Source organism: Oreochromis aureus, linkage group 6, assembly GCF_013358895.1.
Source record: "Oreochromis aureus strain Israel breed Guangdong linkage group 6, ZZ_aureus, whole genome shotgun sequence".
NCBI lineage: Eukaryota > Metazoa > Chordata > Actinopteri > Cichliformes > Cichlidae > Oreochromis > Oreochromis aureus.
In genome coordinates, this window is record NC_052947.1 from 27,640,628 (window position 1) to 27,663,355 (window position 22,728).

Below are 22,728 nucleotides of genomic sequence, written 5' to 3' on the forward strand. Positions count from 1 at the left end.
AACGGCTACCCTGAGGTACCCCTGAGCAAGGTACTATCCCCAGGCGCCCAAAGGCTGCCCACTGCTTCACAGAGTGAATGGGTTAAATGCAGAGAGGAATTTCCCCACGGGGATAAATAAAGTATACATTATTATTATAATTAAATAGCTGTTGAAATTGCAGAGTTCACGTCTCCACTTTACCAAGATCTGGAAGAATACCTGGACTATCATCCTCCGATGAGAGGAAGCTGGTTAGGTTGTTCAGGAACAACCCAGGAGCCACTGAAGCTCAAGCCTGCCATGAACTGGGAACTCCTGAAACAGTTTTCCAGGAGTTATTAGAGGGTGCCAACCAAGAAAGAAGCTCCTACTCCAAAATCGACATCTTCAAACTCGGCTGCCCTCATGAACGAGCCAAACGCCTTCAGGAGAAAAGACTGAGCGATTTGGTCATAATGACGTTTGTTTAGAGGCGTAAATGTGAGGCTTTCAAGGAACACCGTATCAGCTGTCGAGCATGGTGGTTGCAGCATCATGCTTTGGGGCCGTTTTGCTGCCAGTGGTACTGGTACATGACACAAAGTGGTGGAATAATAAAGGAAGACTACCCCTCCAAATTCTTCAGCTTCTGCTCAAATCAAGGGCTAGACAGTTGAAACATGGACGCAATTAGACCATCCAACAGGATAACGATACCGAACACACAAATTTTTTTTTGACGTTTTGAAGTAGATAAAGCCGGCTAATTTTTAGCCCTGTGTGGATTAGAGAAAATCCAACATAAATTCAAACTAGCGCACCTAATTGTTTTTTTTTTTGTTTTTTTCAAATGATTAAAGATGCTGTACAATCATCCCAACCCTAGAAAAAGAAGAAATCATTAAGAGCTCAAAATTACAACATGGGAGCAGCCCATGATGTACATATGAGCTCACTATAGATGTGTAGTTGAGAATCTCAGCTGATGGGCTGCAGCAAAATCAATTTGTTTTATTAAATTTTCTGCCTCTGCTGACTCGAAATCTGTTTCACGGATATAGATGTATTTTGGTTTAAACACCAGGAGACGCTGGCGCCTTCGTTTTGACCTTGACTCAGTCTAAGAGCATTTCAGCTTCATCATCTGAGGAAAAAAAAAACTACAACACAGCATCTCTCAATGTTTCAAAGCATTCGTGTATGAGGCAATGTAGCTGAACTAGCTCTGAGGCTTTCCATATTCATCTCTACAGCAGCCATAACTCTTTAATTCAACCCAATGAAAAGGGACAAATTTAATGAAGACAAGCCAGTCAGACCGGTGCATCCATGGAGCTCATCGCAGTCAACAATGGACAAGAAGCAAAGTTCACTCTGGACAGGTTGATAATCCAGCGTTAAGATAACGATCATCTGTGCTCACGTGCTGCTCCGTACACCTGCATACTTTATTTTTCTTTCCCATTTACAGCTGCATCAGGGTTTGGATGAACAGGTTGTATTACCTGTTCATTTACAGCATGACCTCCACTACAGCAGCTGGCATGATTCACACTGGGCCTTGGTGCAGCTCTTCTGAAACGAGACTTTAGCTCCTCCCCCTTTAAGCCAACTTTTTTCTGATTGACTGCAACTTGCAAACACAAGGTTTGAACAGCAGGTGGGTGGAGCTTCTGTGTCTAAGATAATGATATTCAGGACCCCCCTTCATTCTGCCATTATGCAGGTACAAAAAAAAAAAAAAAAAAAAGTCACTGTAAGAGCATGTATCTGACAGAAACAGGTTAAAGGTGGAGCAGGTCGCCTTTAATAACATTCATTCATTACTGAGTTTGGACTTTCCAGGTGATTTCCTTCTTATTATTTTTGTATCTGGTACAAATAAAGCCACAAAGCTTCTATGGTAATGCTTGCAAAGTTTAATACATCACTGTACAGTCGTCTTAAAGCAACAAGAGTAAACCATTAAAAAGGTGAAACCATAAGTACAATACACACTCAGCATTTTGTACATACTCTATGCCCCGACTCGTCACAACTCAAGTTTGTGTTAAATATATACTGTATGTATTCATATATTTCAATATAGTCATGATGTCTGTACAGAGGGAATCAGGCTACAAATTATAACTTTTAGTTCCTTTTTTTGTTTGTTTTTTTAAATATTATATCAATAACAGGCCACTGTGGAAATGTAGACATCGTACAGTCAAGTCTTGTGTGTAGCCCATTCGAAAGGCTTAAAGCAACAATGTTACATGCTTTGGCTGTAAAACAAACCTCTCGCAATAATAATAATAATAGTAATAATGGTTTCAATCTGAAGAATATACACACATACACAGAAAATTATGCAAAGCGTCATGGGCTTGATATCCGGACTTTTATTTTGAGATCTAGAGATGGATTCACATTTTCCGTTAATGCTTCTGTTGATAATGAGGAGGAGGGCAAAAGATGAAGGTGGCGGGAGTAATGTCACCTCCTGGTTCTCGGTGAAGCCGGGGAGGGAAACGTGCTCCTCTTGAGATGTGCAACATTTTACGAACAGCAGCATGATGACGGGAGGGAAAAAAAAAAAAAGAAAGAAAGAAGGAAACGATGCTAGAGGCAGCATTAAAGGCAGTGAAATCATGAAAAAAGGAAAATCTGAGAAGAGGAAAACAAATCACGGGTGCCTGATTGCCACATCTGATACAGGGGAAGAAAAAAAAAAAAAAAAAAAAAAAAGGAGGGTAAAATATGGAAGACAATACAAAACAAAAAATACCCTCATGTTTATTCATTTATTAATTATTGTAAGTCTCTTTAGAACACAGCAGCTCTTGGCTTGTCGTTTCTATACTTTCATACTCTGTGACTGCTTTCTCATCCACAAACACTTCTCAGCATCAAAGATCAGGACAGCCAGTGCTCTCGTGTCTATTAAAGCATCACGGGGGCATGTCTGACCTGTCCAATAATAATAATTATTAATAATATCAATTCTTTGACAAGTTGTAAACACAGAATGCAGATTTTCCTCAGGAAGCACGATTGGACCCAAAGGTTTGAGTTTCACAGCTTTGTGGAAACTTTGTAGCTAAAACCCTTTTTTTCCCCCTTCATCCAAATGTAAGATATTTACTGTAGAGGCGTCATCCCATCAGCCACTTAAATCAGAAAACTAAATAAAAATAAACAATTAGGCAGATTAATTATATCATCAACAAACATTCATACTCGACTGCAGTTTACGTTCTGATCTAATTCAACTGGGCACGTGCAGTTTGGAGAGGGAACGAATCAGAACACGGCAGCGATGGGAAGGGGAATGAGAGGAGAAGGGGAAAAAAACCAAAAAAAACCACTGGAGCAGGATTTTAGTGGTTTTTAATGCGTGTCCAGGCCTGCGTGGGTTAATGAGTAAAGCAAGACACAAGCAGCTCTGTACACAAGAAATCATTAAGAACAATTCAAGTAAGGCAACATGTTGACATGAGATGGCGGAATGGATGCCGTGTGGACTTTTTTTGTTGTCGCTTTTCATTCTTTAAGTTGTGTCATTAGCAGTGATGTGGGGTTGACTACAGTTCAGTGAGTAAAACCACTTGAAATGGATCAAAAGTTCGACGCTGGCGTTCGAACCGCTTCGATAAGTCCTCCGACTAAACGGCGCCACACCCACCCGACTGTCTCCTCTGCACGCACGCCAAACAGCTACAAACCTCCGGAGGTCGATTCATATGTAAACTTTGCCACTCGATGTTCGCCGCGTGGTCCGGTGATGAGCGAAGGAAGATGCCAGCGAGTGTGTGGTGGTAGAAGTGGTCTGTGGTTGGCAGTTTTACTGACGTTCGGCCTGTTCTTCTGTGAAGATTTGCGTGAGTGTGTGAACAGAGAGAATTTGGCAGAAAGCGTAACAACCGGTGAGAAAAAGTGGTTTTATGAGCGTCGCCTCTCCCAAACTTGATTGTCCTTTCGTTCGTTCGCTCGTTGTAGTGCAGGATGGTACAGTGATAACATCAGTAGTGCTACAGATAGCCGCAGTCGACCCGTCGCTGACCGGGAGCTGGGCTGTGCAGTTTTTCAGTGGTACCCAGTTACTTCTTCATCCGGCAAAACCCCCCCCCCCATACGGCAGAGGATGCTGGAGGCTAGTGGGATCATGAGAGGTGGTGTAGGAGAGGACATGGCACTGATTTTTCATCTCACTCTTTTTTTTTTTTTTTTTTTTTGCATCCACGCCACCACCACAGTTCTTACCAGCGCCACTTTTCCCCCCCCATTTTCTGTTTTTTTTTTTTTTTTTTTTTTTTTTTTTTGTACCTGCGTCCATGAAAAGATGACAGTGTGTGAATGACGAAGCAGCTCCCTCAGGTGTGTGTGAGTCGCTCTTTATGCTTCGCACTCGTCTGCAGGGACACTGAAGGAAACAAAAACATGATCAAATCGTCGTCTCGAGCAGAGCCCGCTCAAGCTTCCGATCAAAGGTGCGGCTCTCTTGCAATCGTGGTTCGATTATGGGGGCAAGAAAAGGCAGAATGTTGAGGAGTTCAGGGCAGCAGGAGCAGTAAAGACTAAGAAATGGAGGTAAAGGTTAAAAATGTGGGCAGTGCTGGGGGCTTAGTGCAGCTCTGGACAGGGGTACAGCAGACAGAAAGCTGTAGCCCCCCTCTCCCAGACAACAAGTAATGGATCCTCCTCGACGGTTTGAGGCGGATGAAAAGGTAGAAGAAGAGGAGGAAAAGGAGCAGGGAACAGTGCAGTGCATACTGGGAAACGATGAGGAGGCACTTACTTGTCCTCTGTGTGCTCGGGGATGCCGGCGGCTGCCAGCGCAGCTCGGTACTGCTGCAGCACGCCTCGGACGCTCTTCACGAATCCCTTTGAAAGCGGGAAGAGCGGGAAGCCGATGTCGGGGTAACCGCTGCCCTCCGGGAGGAAGCTTCGGTAGCTCTTTCTCCTTTTCTTTGGTCTCACCACTGGCTGGCTCCCCGAGGAGCCCGCCCCTCCTGCGCTTGCTGCGGCAGAACCCGACTCTGACGTCCCGGTGCGGCTTACGGAACCGGGCCCCGCAGCGCTGCCCCTGTTTTCACCACACAGAGAGCTGTTCCCCAGGTTGCTGTCGCAGTCTGAGTTGTTGCTCAGCTCCTGCTGAGAGGCTGCTGTGGTGGAGGGACTCAGTCCTGAATCCTCCAGCTCCTCCTCCATAATACTGGTGACGCCTGCTCCCGTGTATCCCTCCTCCCCCGCCTTACCGGGGCTGCTGTGGGCCACTGCCACGGGCCCCGATCCCAGGGCCAGCTGCTCATCCAGAGGCTCCACAGATGAAGGTCGGTCCTTGGAGTGCTGAGCCCTGGAGTACGGGTGTGATGCCTGCCCTCGCTCCGCAGCGTCGTGCAGCTCCAGCCACGACTCCAGCCGGTGGACAAGCCGCCAGCCGTTACAAACAAAGTGCTCCTGGATCTCCTGCTTGAAGACCTCAATGGGATTCTGGAGGAGTTGTGTCATCGACTGCACCATCTTGATCAGAGCCATCTCATTGTAGCAGCGACTGTTCTCGTATCCCTCCTGCAGGCCTCGGTCACTGTCGAAGCCAGCCTCGTTGTAGTAAGGCTCATTGACAAGGATAAGGCCTGCAGGCAGACATCGAATCAGGATTTGTGAAAAACAGAAAAAAGCTCAAGACTGTGAAATCTGCTAATTCAACTGCATCATTTTAAGCTAAAAGATATCCGAGATTTAAAACCTGGATTCTGTTAGTCTGGCAGACTGCAGATGTTGTAAGGACGTGGTGTCACGTCTTTGTGTGAGGCAGATATATTTAGTTGAGCAAATGAAAACATGAATAAAACATTTTCAGCTGCAGAGAAGAGAAGCAGCAGTGTGTGTGTGTGTGTGTGTGTGTGTGTGTGTGTGTGTGTGTGTGTGTGTGTGTGTGTGTGTGTGTGTGTGTGTGTGTGTGTTTGTGTTTGTGTTTGTGTTCTTGGTATTACAGCAATGGGGGGACCTACATCAGTTAACGTGTCTTCCTTGTGAGGACAATGTACTTCGTTAAGTTAGGAAGGCAAGCTTTAGAGGTCAGAGTAAGTAAAGGTTAGACCAGGGTGAGAGAAAATCTGCAGGAAATCAAAGTGAGTCAGTGTGAGGTCCTCTTAAGTGATGGATGCACAATCTGTGTGTGTGGGTGTGTGATTGCACTAACCTTGTATGGAGATGAGGACTTGCAGCAGGCTGGACTTGCTGGTCCATCTCTCAGTGCCCTGCAGATCACATCAGCATTAAAACAGCTCAGCACGGACGTCTCTGACTAGTGAACCATTTACTTAACGCTACAATAAGCTAAAGTAAAGTCGTCCCCAGATTACACTTGTCTCACATTAGATTACAGTAAAACATCCAAAGGTACTGTATGTGTGCAGCCCGGACACTTTAAATGAGAATTTAACACCCCAAAACATTCAGCAGTTATACAATTCGTACTTTAGGTTCATATGTTGAGAGTTTATTGTAACTATAACCTGGTTGAGTTACAGTTACAGTGTTGTTTCTAAGTAAGTCCTCTATTCTTTTCATTAAAAGTGAAAGAAATGTGTGTTATTCTCCGTGTCTCCAGCTATCTTGTCTCCCTTGCCTCTTCCATGACCCTGGTTCTGCAGGAGGTTTCTTCCTGTAAAAAGGGAGTTTCTCCTTCCCCCTGTTGCCAAGTGTCATAGAGGTGTGGATTTCATCCACCCTGAAATCCACACCTCTAATCATCCAGAGTGGTTGAATCAGCCACACTGAAGCAACAGTGGGAGGAAAAAAAAAAAAAAAAAAAAAAAAAAATACTACAAACAGGAAAATCTGAAATGTGACACCTCGGACATCAGGTACACCAGAAAGACTCTACTGACTGCCAAGTCCAATTAATTTAAAAGTTTAAACACTAAAAACACAAAAACACTTCAGGGTGATCAACTAACTCTTTCAGGCTGAAGTTTGGAGAAACACACTTCACTGATGTTGTTTATGATTGGGTGATGAAGAAGAGGGACAGGCTGGTGAACACTGTACTGCAGTGACCTGATAAAAGTCCACTGAGAATACTCTGAATCATTTGCTCGGGCTACAAAAACCGAGTTACATCTTGAGGCTGTCCACACCTCCGGCACTCACCTTGCCTATCCAGGTGCCCAGCAGACTGACGCAGACCTTGCCGTTGTCGTAGAGGTTGGGATTGAGGCGGCCGCTGCACTGGGACAGGTATCGAAACAGAGGCGGCACAGCTGGGTAGATGTTAGGCAGCTGGATGTCAAACAGGAACACACCGTCCTCGTAGGGCGTGCGAGTCGGCCCTTTGATCAGAGCCGAGAACAGGTCCTGTGGTGGAGCAACAAAAGGAAAGTACAACATGTTTGATGTTGTAATCTAAAGGAAGCCGATGTTCAGGGTGAGGCGTCTGCAGGAGAATACGTATGAGACAACAGAACAAAGTACAGCGCAGCAGACGTAAGAGTGAAGACTGGCTGCTTCTACCTTTCATCCCCTGTAATTTTTAAAGTATTTATTCTTTTATTAATACTTTTAAACCTCATGATGGCATTTGAGTTTGAAAAAGGCCCATTAGTGATCATGAGGCTTTTAAGAACTAGCAATTTCATTTTATGATGTCAAAACGACTTTTTCCTTACATTACTTAGTACTCTAACTTAAAAATGTAAGTTGTGTAAAAAGAATGAAAATATTTTCTGCACATTTGTGACCTTGAATCTCTGCTGAAGGCATTTTTTTAATAAAGCGGAGAAAAACAAAGGCTTTCGAATTACTACATACCTACAAATAGTTAATTTCACCTAAATATGAAGGTGGTGGTAAATTTATGTCCTTGTTTAGTGTCTTTTAGCAAATCTACAGATTTTCCAGCATTAAATGAAACCAGCCATCTTTGGAGCATGTTGCTAAAGAAGAATCATCTGTTTAATGATTAGGATCATTTCCTGCTCCATATTTTCACTACACTAGCTTTGCATAACCTACAGTTCAAAATAATCCTCAGCTTTTCCGCAACCTTTCAATTCACCTCTTCAATTAATCTACACAGTAAACAAGACAATTTAGCTCCTCCCCTTTTAAGCCTTCAGACACGCTCACAAACTGTTTCCGAGAAGAAACCAAAGGCGGAAAAGCAGAAAAGTTTAATTCTGAAAAATGACAATAAAAGCATGCACTGCTTTACTTTCCCAGCATTAATGACAGGAAACCCACCATGCGGTCCTCAAAGGTTTTGACCATGATGCCATCAGGCAGCGATGTCGCTAGCAGAGCCATTTCCTTCCTCACCGTGCTGAAGAACTTCTTCGCCTCCGCAGGCTGGAACTCCATTTTCTTAAACGAGTGAGTTTCTGTGAGAGACAGAAAGGAGGACGCCGATGAATGATGACTGAACACGACCACGGTAAGAAAGAGGCCATAAATGTTTTCTAGCAGGCTGTAAATAAACTTCTGTTGTCTCTATGTTTGAAGCAAGCTTAAAGGAAGTGCACTTTTTTAGCATTTCAAGTTTACATCATTTTTCAGCTCTGGAGAAAAACCAACAGCAACATCTCAGCACATTTATCTGGTTTGTCAGTACTTTTTCTTTGTAAAGTTAACAGACAGAAATTCCTGCCTCAGACAGTCGAGCAAGGTTCAGTAAGGATCAAGACACTGGAGGTGAAAATAAAACCAAGGGAGATCTGGAGGACAGATGCTGTAAAACAAAGACAACAAGCGTGGGGGGAGGAAGAGGAGGGGAAGAGAGTTAGAGGTTACACATCTGAATGTCTTACCTGGTGCCCACTCTAGCACTGAGAACACCTCCCCCTTGGCACTGGTAAATGTCACGCCAGGTTTGCCTCCGCTCTGCTGGCACAGTACCGGCGTGTCACTAAGAATCTCACTGGGCCACTCCTGCTGACCTACGGGTGTCTGCGCCTCCTGCTGGGGCTTTTCATCTCCGGCTCTCTCTGCCTGTAACGCAGCGACAGGTAAGACGCGGTCTAATGAGCGGAGATATCTAAACGAGGTAAGAGCAAAATGATTGTACACACTTGTTTAACACCCGCCTCCATCCCTGCTCCCGCACTCCCCACTGCCTCCACCACAGCTTCCATCTTCTCCTCCTCCACGATGGCCACGTTGTCCAGCGTCTTCCTCAGGTTTTCCTGGAGCTTCTTGATATCGTCTAGGAAGCGTTTCTCCTTGGTCGGTTTTTCTTGGGTCGTCGGCGTCACCGAACTCGCCACGTTGGTCGTGGAGGTGGGTTCGATGGAGGTCGGAGAGGTCGGGGAGCCGCCGGTCCAGAGCTGCTCCACAGTCATGTTCTTCAAGCTCTCCAGGATCTTCAGCGCCTCTTTCAACTCCCTGAAGCCCCGAGAGGCTCCATCCTTACCGGGTTTCTCCGCTCCGTTCACAGCTCCTCCTGCAGCGGTTCAGACACAAGCCGACAAAATGACCAAAAAAAATCAGAAGACAGAAAACTGTTTCTTTGATACGAAAGCACCGTTTGATGTTTGATTCTTGACTGCATCAAAAAAAATTGTTTGTTTTTTTTTTTTTTTTTACTGTATTTGCTCCATTTTACTTTTTTTTAATAAGGGGTTTAAATATATTGTTTTATATACACAAACTAGTCAAAATCAATAAAAATAAATTCATAAAATATTTTGGCTGTTGTCAACAAATTCCACCAAAATACCAGAAACAATGTCACATTATATATATTTTTAATATCTTCACCCTTTGCATGAAAAACATCCATGAATCTTCAGTTTATAGGTTAATTTCATTTTTTTTTTTTAAACAGCTGGGTATCATAGTTTTCAGCATCCAGTATTCAAAAAAGAAGAAAATTCTGTACATGTTGAGGGTTATTTTCAGATTAATAAACACACATGCTGCTCTAACAAGTATTTAAGGCAGCAGGATGGTGGATGAGTCAGAGTGAACTACAACTAGGGGTGAGAAATATAACAAAGGAAAATGCCATCAAGATAAATACTGAGGTGTTTTGCAGAATTTTAGAGGAGCATGTGATTGGAATACATAATATTTGCCTAAAGACGTGAACTGCACTATAAAGTTTGATGGCAGATGTATCTGAGAGCTCATATACCAACAACTGTGGACGCTGTAGTCTGTTTACGTGTTTCCTGTTCCTCTGTGGTTTGTCACATGGTCCATTTAATGGCTGACTGGTTAAAGCTCCATCCAGCTGCAACCAGCAGCTTTTTTCTGCAGCTGTTGATGACGACAGCTGTCTGAACTAAGACCAGACTAACTTTTTTTTTTGTATGGATGAAAATTCTTCCAGTGAGTTCCTACCTCCTCCAGAAGCAGGACTCGCCACAGACGCTTCGCCCTCCTCTCCTGAGACTCCTTTGGTGGGGCTGGTGACCCCGGCTTTGCTGCCCTCCTGCGGTGGGATGATGAACGTCGTGGAGCCAGTGGGCGTGGGGGTCGGCGTCGCAGTATCCGTGGCATCCGCGTTGTTCACGTGGCTGTCGTCCTCTGGGGTCAGACCGTTGTCCGTCTCCCAGCTGTCGCTCTCGTCCTCCCACTCCTCGGTCGACAGAACGCTGCTCGTTTCTTCGACCGAGTCGTAGTCCGTCTCCTCGATCTCCGATTCCACGTTGTAGAGGTGCTGCAAGAGCGATCGGGGGTCAGAAACAAACATTTAACCTGTGATTACGAAGACTTCACAATGACCTTCAATTGCTTACCTGTGGCAGGACGATGGTCCTCGAGTTGTCTGCCCACACCACCTCTACTTTGCTGCTTACATCCACCCTGTACACCTGACCGACTGATGTCTGAATGGAGGAAAATATAGGGACGATTATCAGCAACAATATAATATGAAGACTAAGAGGGACAAAAGCACAGCAGCTAGTGTGTGAAGTACTGCATAAAAAGCCTTTTTTAGGATTTGATATTGACTTTTCCCCCGCAGAGAGGTGCAAAAGAAGCAAACTGTTTCTAGGCTGGGAATCAGTAGAGGTTCACTCCATGTAAAAATCACCCAAATCTGAAAAGTTTCCTCCTGACCTCCTCAGAATCAGCGGTTACGATTTTTCTGTATAACAACTTGAGCTTATTTAATGAAGCCCTGAAGGCCCTCAATATGCAAAGAAGTTGGGCTGAACATTTGGACTTGATTTGTCTGGATTTGAGCTCTCATAACCTTTACAGTCCAGGAGAAAGACATGTGTCATTTTCATGACAAACGAAACTGACAAACTGAGTCTATCGTGTGTTGGACGGTCGGTCGCATCATTTCACCTCATTTTCACAGTCGTTTTGTCCGTTCTCCGAGTTCCATATTCTGATGACAATGTCGGTCGTGCGGAAGTGAAAGTCCGGATGATCGGCGATGTCGTAGACACTGACATCCTCCTCCAAACCAATGACCTAAACGACACGGAAACAAACGTTTACAGCGTATTTCTCCTCCCCTCTGCGATGCTCCAGTACCTCTGTCGTCCACAAACATTCAAACACTGATCATTTTCACAAGCTTTAAATCACAATCAGGGTTTTTCCTCCTTACTGACCTCCACGTCGTCACTGGTGGAGTTGAGTTTGATCCACTTCACCACACACGTTCTGCCTTTGTGATCGCCAGACTGGATCACGCCGTACACCCCGGGGTCCTGCAGCGCTTGGGCTGAGGTGAGCACACAAGCAGAGTTTAGAGATCAAAGTAAACTCTGTAAAACACAAATATCTGTAGTTTTTTGGATTCACGTTTTAAAGAATATTATGATGTGAAGTTAACCTCTACGGATTCTATCCTACATTACATTTTGTCATTTGCAGAATGGCACATGGCACAGCATTACCATACATGGCTGTAACATCACCGCGGTGATGCAAATCCCGGTGTATTCAGGCCATTTTACAGAGACGCTTTGGCACAGTTTCAGAAAATGACCTACATACTGCAGGTACTAAGTGGCAGAGAGGCCCATACACAAAAATACCCACCAATCTGAGATCAAATGTGAGATAAAAGCTTTTCCTTACGTCGTTTGTCTACTACAAAGTCGCCGGGGCAAAACTCATGGCTGTCCAGGTGCTGGATGGGAATGAGGTCGTTCGATCGGATTCCCTTCTTCACCCGGCCGTCCTTCCACATCACATCAGCCGTGGTCTTTGTGGATACGACTTCCACTGCCACTCTGCAAAAAAAAGAAAAAGATAGCAGAGACCTCAATCTTCTCTCCGATTTCTCAGTTTTCCTCAGATGATTTTTATCCTGCTTCACTGCCATCCGTCTGGTCCTGCTGCAAACATTGTGATAACAGTGTGCAGCACTAAAGTGGAACACTCTTACCCTTAACCTCAAATTGATTATTCTTTATTTGCTTTAGTTTTAAATATTTTAAAGTAAATCTGGATGTTTGGATGATGTTTACTTCTGCCCCATTTAGATTTACGTCAGTGTCTTCTACACCAGTTAACTAACAAACAAACAAACAAACAAACAAACAAACCACACAGACAGACACACCGATGACTACAGTAACGATGTGTGCATTTTGGAGTAAAAACAGATGAAGGATGTGCAGCATGTGAGCTGAGTATGAGTGTGTCTGTGTGGTTGAGGAAATGACACCATCACTGAAAGACTTCATGCGTCTGTCAGGTTGACGGATCGAGTCGCAAACCCTTAGACAAATGAGAGCTGGATGGACAGACATGCAGTCAAAGCGAGAGATGGCAGATGTTTCTGTGAAAGCAGCTGCAAATTTAACAGGAACAGATGTCATCACTGGTGTCATTTCCACGTCTCTTACAGACGACTCTAAAAACATAAACAGTGGATGGCTGAGTTCCTAAACAGTCTGAAGAGCTGCTCGTACTCTGGTGACAAACAGAAGAAACTAGATGGACTCAAAGAAATTTAATTGTGTGCCGGCGTGTGTGATTTTAACCCACCGGTCTCCGGGCTTGAATTCGCGGGAGAACTTTGTCCTCTTCTTCTTGTGCTTCCTCTTCAGGTTGCGGATGGAGAGCGGGATGCTCTTCTTGCGGTTGGTTCCCAGACCGCCGCTCTGAGAGGAGGCTGTGGAGCTCGCCGATGACGTTAAAGAGCTGCAGCGACGGAAATGCAAGCAGAGTTCTTTATGCAAAAGCAATTTTCTGTGTATTAAGCATGCAAAAACTCATTTTTCCCCCTCAGTCAGGCTGTGCATTATTATATTTACTGAGTGATGTCTTTGGTCTGAACTGTAAGAAAATGATGAGAAACAAAGTGGGTCCAGTGTTGAACAATACATTTTTGCACTCAACACATACAGGAAACATTTTAGACACAACTGTGCAACAGATCTGCAATAAATCCCACATTTATGAAGCTTTTAAGCTCCACATGATGTTGAAGTCACGGTCAGAGCAGTTTTTCCCGCTCAAATTTCCACTTTGGACTGTTTACTCACACGAGCATACAGCACTTTATTTTGTGCACTCTAAGCATTTAGTCTTAATGTCCACGACCAATTTATAGTCACCAATTAACCCAACATGCAAGTCCTGGGACCGTCTTTGGTTTGAGACACGATGATTCAGCTGAACTGTTACTTTCTCTAAACCAGGCTTTAGTCTCTCTGGTTTCCAACAAAACTCATTTCCATCCCTTTCAGTTTAATATAATACTGAGTTAAAATGTGTAGAGCTGTCCGATATCTCCCTCTCCCCAGAATCTCACACTTACGCTGTGTTTTCATATCTTTGTGGGGACATAATGCTTTTCCTAGCCACTTACCCTAACCATCAAAAATGAACCCCAACCCTTAGCCTAAACCTAACGATAACCTTATTGTAATCCTGACAGTAAAACCACATTTTGAGTCTCAAAATGCCTTCAAACTCATGGGACCTGGATTTTGTCCCCATAAGGGCTGTTGGTCCCACAAGCATAGTAAACTTACAATTTTTGGTCCCACACAAGACACACACACACACACACACACACACACACACACACACACACACACACACACACACACACACACACACACACACACACACACACACACACACACACACACACACACACACACACACACACACACACACACACACAGAGGGAAGACTGATTTTAATTAACAAGCAGCTCAGCTATATTAATGATGTACACTGAACCTAAACATCTGCTGGGCATCTCAGCTGATTAATTACAATAAGCAGAATAATTAGCAACAACTCCGACATAACAGAAAGCTGACTTTTTATTTCCTAATGCAAAAAAAAAAAAAAAAAAATCTGTAACCTGTAATCATCACAAACATATTAAAAGCGTTTCCTACTGTCAACCTGCTTCTCCTCCATTTAGTTTTAGACCAAAATGGTATGCCCTCACTTATGTTTTCAAACACTATGAAACAGTTATTTTAAAAAAATTAAATATTACACAAATTTACTATGAATTTTGAAATTATTAACATCTACAAAGAAGAGATTTGTATAAATGTTTGTTTTAAAAGCACAGAAATAAAAGATGGAAAAAAAAGGACATCATTGAGATTCTACCACACCGTAACACAGAATTCATTCAAACATGCCTTACATTATAAATGATACTTTTCTTATTATTAAAGGAAACCGACAAGGATTGTCTCAAATTTTTAATTTAAATTTGAATAAAAATGACTCAAAGCTATAATAAATTATATTAGAGCATTTTAGAATTTCTTACAGATAAATTAGACAGCATAAATGTTTTTGTAAAGGGTAATAACTAAGACCCTGACCTGGTGTCATCGGTGTCCTCTGCAGCCTCGTCATCAGCGTCCTGCTCGCCGTGTTCAGCCGAGGCGTCGTTCTGGGAGTCCGGAGCGTTCTGAACGGGAACCGCGGGGCCGTTGTTGTTGTTGGGATGATTCGAGTCGGTCTGTTCAGATTTGTGCTCGCCTACAGGGAGAAACAAAGTTTAAAAAAAGAAAGAAAAAAAAAAAAAAAAGAGGGCAGCTCATGATGTAACATAAATATCATAAAGAATCTTTATAGATTATTTACATTCATCCAGTCAAAATGAAAAATCATTAAAATTCTATTTGAGAAAGATTTTAAGGAGCAACAAAGAAGTTATTGTTCTGACCAGGTGAGGTGAGGTGAGGTACAACACCTGGTTATTTATATAGGGTAGAATAGTATACAATAGTATAGTATATAGAATAGTATATATTGTTTATTGGAAATAAACAATATAAAGGAGGTGGGGAAGTGAGGTAATATTCAGCAGCAGGAAAACAAAAAATAAAAAACACATTTACGAGACGAAATTTGGATATTTTCAAAGATTATAGACTCTTTTTGATACATGCTATATTACTGGGTGTGTTTTATGATCCTCTGGATGTTTTGGCACCTTGTAAGTCGGCGTTCTCCGTCTTCTTCCCAGAATCCTTCTTGAACATCCTTTTCAACTGCGCACACACACACACACACACACACAAACACACACACACAAACACACACACACAAACACACACACACACACACAAGCAGTGAGATTGATCATCTTCAAGCTTTTGCTCTAAGAGTGTTTTCAGGTGCTATCAGTCCTGAGTGTTAACAAACATTCGAGAGCAACACTCTGAAAATACACCAGCATCAGAGATCTTCCCTGCTCTTGTGTAAAGCAGCTGGTTTAAGGTGCTAATGTGCTCCTCTCTTTACAGAAACAACAACCTAAGAACACATGAAAAGACCAGTGCAAGTTTATCCACACCTTTCTGGCAACGGGGTCTTCAGGCAGAACAGGGGCACCCTCAGGTCCATCACAGGTGATGCGTGTGGCATCACCTTTGGCTGGGAACACGTAGAGGGCCCTCTCTCCCAGCTGCCTCTGGGTGTGGTCGTAGTAGCCCAAACGCCTCACCCTAAACCCGAACGGGAGAATGACTTTAACTTAAAATCTAAACGATATCAATACCTGATGCAAACTGCACCCAATAAGCAGCGGTAACAAGAGCAGCTTGTGTACAGAGGCAGACGTAGCTGAAGTGGGCACGGGTGGATGAGTCGCTGCACTGACCTGCAGAGGTTTTCCTGTGTGATGGTGGAGGCAGGTGGATAAACGCTGTCAGAACCTTTGGGTGAGTAGCTCTTGGTGATCCACGTCACTTTCAGCTCCACCACCTTCACCTGAAGGAAGCAAGATGACATCCAAGTGAGTGTTTACATTCACGAAGAAGTACATTTACACATAAAGTCCAATTCATCAAAAACAACTGAATGTGTTAATTAAAAGAATATTGTTCCATCTGCCTGAATTCATCTCTCGAGTAATTGCTAGCTTTCACTATAAAAGTAAATAAACATTTTAATTACAAAAAAAATCCCCAAAAGGCTTAAAGATAAATAATTCACTTAATGGTTTTTGCTGTTTCTTCACATTTGTGAGAAAGGCCCCAGGGGGTCCAACATCTGTTGGTGTGATTAAAATCCAAGAGCATTTTCTTATTTTATACAGAAAGGAAGAATCCAAAATGTTCATCGAAAGATTTTAATTTAAATTCTGTCGCTTATTATTCAAACAAGAAGAGTTTCAAGGCATAACAAACTCCTATAATAACCAACGAACCCTAAACGGGTTGCTCTCCATCTCACAAAATGTGGCTGCTGCATAAAAGAAAAGACTGCGTACCTCTTCTACCACCACCCTGAACTTGCACTTCCTGCTGAGCACAGGTTTCACCCCTGACAGCCACTGGACATTGGAGAAAACTTTGGCGGGACCAATCAGGACCTGTCCTGGGTAAAAGCCGTACGCCTCATCAAAGAACAGACCCTGGATCCCAAAAACAACAAGAATGTACAAAACCAAGAAGTGAGAGTACAACATAACAAAGATACAAGTTTATCTTTAACAATTTAACTTTTATTAAACATACAATGCCAAGTACATTTTTAATTTGTTTTTCTTGAAGCTGCACAAAACCGTGAGGAAAGAAAAAAAGTCAGCAATGGGATGAATGATCTATACGTTATAATGATGCTCATCAGGGAAAGACTGAAACTTTGGGCCTCTGAAAGTGCAGACCCTCTCATCCTCATCTTTCCTGGAAATGCCAGCATTAGTATGTGCTGCTTATATGTGTGCTTCTTTTATCTCAAATATAACCCTACACAGAGCAGTCTGGACCTGCGGCACCTTCATGTCAGAGTAAGCCCGGGATTAAATCTGCAGTTATCTACTAAGCCTAAAATCCTGCTCCATAGTACAGGCTCCTGGACGCCTGAAGCTGAGGACTGACCCTCAAATAACAGCAAGACCCAGAAGAAATAAAATACAAAGACGGGAGCAGCACGAGTGGAGAGGGACAGCATCATCAGAGCATGTGCAAACTTAATTTTAACAATTTCACACACAAACACACACACAAAAAAAAAAATGGTGAACCCACAGCTGTCACTTAAATTTCAGCCTCTGTAGGGGCTTTGACCTCTGAGCAGCAGCCGGGAGAACACAGGAACAAAGCGAATGTACCTGAAGTGACAGATCAGAGCTGGTGGCTACGTACCGAATCACTGACATGTGGACAGACATCATAAAGCTTGGCACCGTCTTCCACGCTCATGGAGCACCTGGAGGGAGCGAGACGAGACATTCACTGGATGTGGCACCGATCACACGATCCAACAGACCGTCACATGGTCACAGTACACACTGCCTGCACGCGCACGCACACACGCTTTACCTGGCTCCATTGGACAGCTTGAGGATGATGTGATTGGTCAGGTCGTACACTTTCCCCAGCCAGAAGTCATAGGCGATGTAGTCGCCGTACATGAAAGACTGAAAGCAACAACAGCAGGAGCACATCAGCTTCACACTGTGTCAGAGAATTAACTTATGAAGGGCTTTTTCTTCTCGACTGAATGAAAATTCATTCTACATTGTGCTCCTCGGTGTAAACTGACTGCTTAAGAGAAACTTGAATATAGTAAATGTATCTAAAATCCAACAATATGAGGACAACTTTGGATAACAACATCCATTCGCATTATTTTGTGTCCATCGTTTACTCAAACGTAGCAAAGGAGCATTGTAATCATATTAATGACTGATGCCAGAAATTATCTTTAGAGTAGTTTCCATTCACATTTGTTGATATTCATCTGGGTTTTCCTGCACATGAAAACATTTGTTTCCCACCAAAGACGTTCCGGCCTTTCATCAAAGGAAAAAATCACTTTTAAAATGTGCTTTAAATCCCTTTAAATTTCCTTAAGATAGGGTTTAATTTACTCAACAATTACTCATAAAAACAAGAAAAACACTTTTTTAAATCAATGAAAACCTCTGGGCAGCTGTGGCATAAACCTTACATTGGTCTTATAAACTTGTTAAACACTGTATATTTGGACCAATCAGAGTTAAATGTATGGTCACCCCCCTCAAAGGCACAGTCTGAGGTAACGAAATCTGATTTAATGTCAAAGTATTAGAATTTATTTCTGCACTTCAGTGCTTAAATTTCTGCAATATGCACAATATTCGTGCGAGGACGGTGACCTTTTAAAGAAGATCGCCTCGTTAGCGCTTGTTGTGTGAAGTGCGTGACTCTCTGCTGTCCCTGTGAGGTGCAGCCGACAGGACAGCAGTGATTATGTTACTGAAATCAGCTGTAAGGTTTGTAGACGAATCCAACAGTCGGTAAAACAGCTACACGAGTGCTGTGCACTGCATTTGATCTCAGAGAAAAGGAAATAAAGACTAAATCCATGCAGTGCTGTGAAAGCATCTGTCTGTGAGAGTAAAGGCTAGTTAGCAGCCATGAGCCAGATTCACACTGAGTTCCGTTTCGTTTTAATGCAGTTTCCATTCGTGTGTGTGTGTGTGTGTGTGTGTGTGTGTGTGTGTGTGTGTGTGTGTGTGTGTGTGTGTGTGTGTGTGTTTGTGTGTGTGTGTGTGTGTGTTTCTTATTAATACGTTACAGGTCGTATTAGGAAGACGCTAAAATGTAAGATGTTTAGAACAGCAGCGATATTGTAGAGATACTCGACTCCAAGAAGGTCAAATGTCAAACTTTTGCACCACTGTTTACATCAGGTCGGATGTGTGGATGAATCTGACTGAAGACTAAAACTAAACACACTTCCTGCATTTTTATTTCATTTTAGAAAGCAGGTGTAGGTGCATAAAACACTGTTAATAACAATAATAAATTGCACACACATACCGGTTAGTGTGAAAAAGAGCTTTTTCCTTACTCCTTAAATGCGGCTGATGTAAAACACATTTAGGGTGGTCGTGCATGCTTTATATCTTTATGTGTTACATAATTCAAAGGTGCTTAAATGTCAGGCGAGGGTCTCAAACAGGACTTTACAAGATTTCACAGGCCTCAGTGTTTCCACTTTCACTGTGTTGTAAATAAATTCAGTCCAATTTCTACCTTCTGAGACTCGAGCTCTTGTTTGGGATGGATTTTTAATTTCTTCCAGCTAACTGGGATTAGTCAAACCTGGTAAGTATCATGTCTGAAAGTAATTATTTTTAGTTTGTCCTCATATGGGGACAATAGGCTTGCTTAAGAGCCTAACACAGCAGAATTAAGTTAAAGTGCAAAAAAGCCAAAATGCAATGTCCCCATATGAAGCTACAGAGTCTCTAGGGGTCAATTTAGGAAAGTTGTTCTGACCAGGACAACCTTCCCTGTTATTAGAAGCCTTTGCTTGCAGTAAGAAAAGCAGTTAACTTCAGTAAAGTATAGATTATTTATATAGCACTTTTTAAGGCAAAAACGTGTCCCTGAGTGCTTAACTTTAATTCTCCTCACCTCAAACATCCACAAACGTTAAAAGAAAGCTAAGCAGAGAAACTAATGTGGCTTAAAGTAAAGCAGAGCAGAGGCTCTCACACTGAACTGAATCTTGGTAAATTTGGTCTTTCGGCTCATCTTCTTACCCAGATGTGCTGCAGGTCTTTGCTGTTGACTGGATACAGAACGCAGTTGGTTCCTACTAATTTCACTGCACACTCGATGTCGATGTTGGTCACGATGCCACACTGGTTATCCTGAAACACAACAGAGACGCACATCACCCTGTTAGCACCTCAGACCTTTCATGCGTGCACAAGACCCCACACTGTGAATTTTAACCAAAAGAAAACCTCAGAGCTTAATGTTTCATTTGTATTCAGACTGTGTGTTACACGAGGTAAGAGTCTCCTTTCAGTCCTCTACACGAGCAGACCTGCAGTAATATTCAGGTCATGCCTGATGCAGCAAATGAAACAGAGTGATGAACAGTGACGTGACTGTCAGGGGGAAAACGAGAGAGAGGCGCAGACAGAGAGAAGGTGAAAGAGTCCCAAACAGGCGGAGGGCCGCACTCACATTAGAGTTGTTTCTTCGCACGATGTCTCTGATGACGATCGATCGATCTTCAAGTTTTAACTGCAAGAGAAAGAGGAAACAGTTTGAGAAAATGGTGGCTGACGCAGCTGAGTGACTTCATGGTTAAGACATCTCAACGCTCACAGAAGCTGCTGAGTGTGTGACACTGAAATTGGATCATCATCTTCTTATAATAACCCTTACAGCAGAGGAGAACGCTGCACATCAATAACTCTAATGGAGCCTGGACGCGAAGCTGGAAATTAACCAGCGATGTACAAATCTATTCGCACTCGGACCATAAGAGCGCTACTTATGCAATTTGTCACACGGGCATCCCGTCCTCACCCACACGACCGCTCGGCAGAGCTGCAACGCCCTCTGAGAGCAGATAAACGACTCTGCTGTCCAAACAAAGAGACGCATTTCACTGAGCTGGCCAGCAGGAGTGTTTATTCAGCACCGGACGAGTCAGCAAACACAATTTCACTTTCAATTACTAATCAAAACACTGAAATAAAAAAAGAATACAGATCCAGTAAAACTGAAATGGTTTGGAGACAGTCTGAGGGGCGGACAAAGTCACAGCTTGCAGCGATCTGAGAGGGCAGAAAACAGAAGCTGTTGGACTAAACTTGGCAACGGATCAACTCTCAGAGGGAAACCTTGTTCCTGTGAAGTGAATTTTGCTGTGTCACGCCATGCCTGTGCGCAGGCATCCAGACTGAGAACAGGCCTGCAGTAAATTAATAAAAAAAAAACATGCCTGCTGTAATGAACAATGACTGAGCAGCAGCTATACAGAGTTTCAATGCTTTTTGGATGCCAACACACAGATGGTTTATAATTAATGCTAAGAGAACAACATTAAAAAACGATCAGCAGGTAAACGGCAAAATGCACTCCTCATGTTCTACCAGGAGTGTGAGCTCCCTGTTATCAGACAGCTTTACAGCCTGCGTCCAAATTCAGTTTCCATGATAGATATACACGTTCTCTGTTCACACCTGGGTTTTTCTTTAGAGAGGATACGTTTTAAAACGTTTTTAAAAATCCATTAACTGCTGGCCTGATCTCCAAATATGACTAGATCATGTACACAAACTACATAAGGGGATGTCAAATTAATTTGACATCATGGGCCACATGAGCTGAAGTGGCCTGGACTACTGAAATTCACCTTTCTGCCCATGTAAAGAAGTTTTGCTGTGCATTTAACCCCTGAGATGTCTTAATGAAAGAAAAAAGTGCAATTTCAACTGTACATCGCAGTTTTTCTCCTTGATAAAGGAATAGACCCTGCCCTTTACTATGGATTTTATTTTACTTATATGAATATCTTAGTTTCTCAAACAAACAAACACCAAAAACAACTCTGTCTCCTCGCCCCCTTCCCGCACTAAATTACTATTCAGCAGAAGTGGCTGCTGCTCCTTCTATTCACAGCGTAACTGCAGCTTTTCAGCAGTGATTATTTACACCGTTGATTCACGACAAAAACAGGACCAGAGCTAATGTGGCTCACATCCTTGCTGTGCATTTCCTTCACCTTTAAACCACAGCATGCAGGACTTCATGGGTTCATACATGAAACGGATGAAACACTAGTGAACAGCTAGTTTAGTTCAAGGCCATATTTGTGCTTTTCATATGTATACCACTTCCTTTAAAATACAATTTATTTATCCCAAACTTGGGAAATTCCTTTAATTTCTTATATGACAGATACGGTAAAATCCTCTACTGTACTTAAATATTAAGTTTACTCTACTTTTAATCATTAAAAGTAGAATAAACACAATTAGAAGTATTTTTGTTACCTCCATAGTACCAGGAGTTATGCTTGACTAAATGGTGCTCACTGAGTTGTTATTGGGCTGTTGAGGCCTTTACATGGACCAAACTGTATGCAAGAAAAAGCAAAAATTTGAAAAACAAACAAACTTTGAACCCCACGGAGGCAGGTGTTTTTCATGTCACCAGTTTGTGCATAAACACCCTGCACCACAGCTGAGAGGACAAAAACACCACCTGCTGTCACCAAAAATTCATCTACAAAAATACTGGCGGCGACCTGTATTACCCTTTAGCCTCCTAGTAGAGAAACCTACAGCATGAGTTTCAAAATGCTACCTGACTTTGTTCTGAAGTTTTCACATTCACAAGATTTTTAGAAAAACTTGACCTTTGACTTCTAACCTTGAGGTCAAGGTCACTGATTTTTAGTAGAGTTGTCGAGGTGTCACATTCACAAACTTGGGTGTCCATGTTGCTCGTGTGCCCAGCAGGGTCAAAACAATACCCCATCAGACTTTTACAGCTAAGGAGTAAAAACCTTGAGGGTCCAAAACAATCAAAATGTACCAGATCTTTTATACTACAAGTGCAGGAGGGAGGTCTTAACTCCTCAGAT

The 22,728-nt window shown here is 42.9% G+C and overlaps 1 protein-coding gene across 4 annotated transcripts in view; it reads right to left on the bottom strand.

The window, feature by feature from the left end:
• Window positions 1-1,865: 1,865 nt before the first annotated feature.
• The window catches only part of ube2o (ubiquitin-conjugating enzyme E2O), a 43,062-nt gene continuing 22,199 nt past the window's right edge, over window positions 1,866-22,728 (bottom strand). Inside the window, exons 2-24 of one of the 4 annotated variants that reach the window (XR_005613253.1) lie at window positions 20,316-20,375; window positions 19,883-19,993; window positions 17,670-17,767; window positions 17,493-17,556; window positions 16,616-16,759; window positions 16,004-16,113; window positions 15,698-15,848; window positions 15,335-15,392; window positions 14,718-14,877; window positions 12,904-13,059; window positions 11,989-12,143; window positions 11,517-11,629; window positions 11,245-11,373; window positions 10,686-10,775; window positions 10,288-10,606; window positions 9,015-9,385; window positions 8,754-8,934; window positions 8,191-8,327; window positions 7,102-7,305; window positions 6,149-6,206; window positions 4,742-5,579; window positions 4,270-4,366; window positions 1,866-2,652 (exon numbers count right to left, since the gene is read on the bottom strand). Coding sequence is in view for 3 of the 4 variants with exons in the window: in XM_031727706.2 (XP_031583566.1) it covers window positions 4,339-4,366; window positions 4,742-5,579; window positions 6,149-6,206; window positions 7,102-7,305; window positions 8,191-8,327; window positions 8,754-8,934; window positions 9,015-9,385; window positions 10,288-10,606; window positions 10,686-10,775; window positions 11,245-11,373; window positions 11,517-11,629; window positions 11,989-12,143; window positions 12,904-13,059; window positions 14,718-14,877; window positions 15,335-15,392; window positions 15,698-15,848; window positions 16,004-16,113; window positions 16,616-16,759; window positions 17,493-17,556; window positions 17,670-17,767; window positions 19,883-19,993; window positions 20,316-20,375 (3,735 nt within the window). In the remaining variant the exon portion in view is untranslated. Of the gene's footprint in view, window positions 5,580-6,148; window positions 6,207-7,101; window positions 7,306-8,190; window positions 8,328-8,753; window positions 8,935-9,014; window positions 9,386-10,287; window positions 10,607-10,685; window positions 10,776-11,244; window positions 11,374-11,516; window positions 11,630-11,988; window positions 12,144-12,903; window positions 13,060-14,717; window positions 14,878-15,334; window positions 15,393-15,697; window positions 15,849-16,003; window positions 16,114-16,615; window positions 16,760-17,492; window positions 17,557-17,669; window positions 17,768-19,882; window positions 19,994-20,315; window positions 20,376-22,728 lie in introns of all 4 variants that reach the window. The other 3 variants (XM_039612918.1, XM_031727706.2, XM_031727714.2) reach the window with 3 other exon arrangements.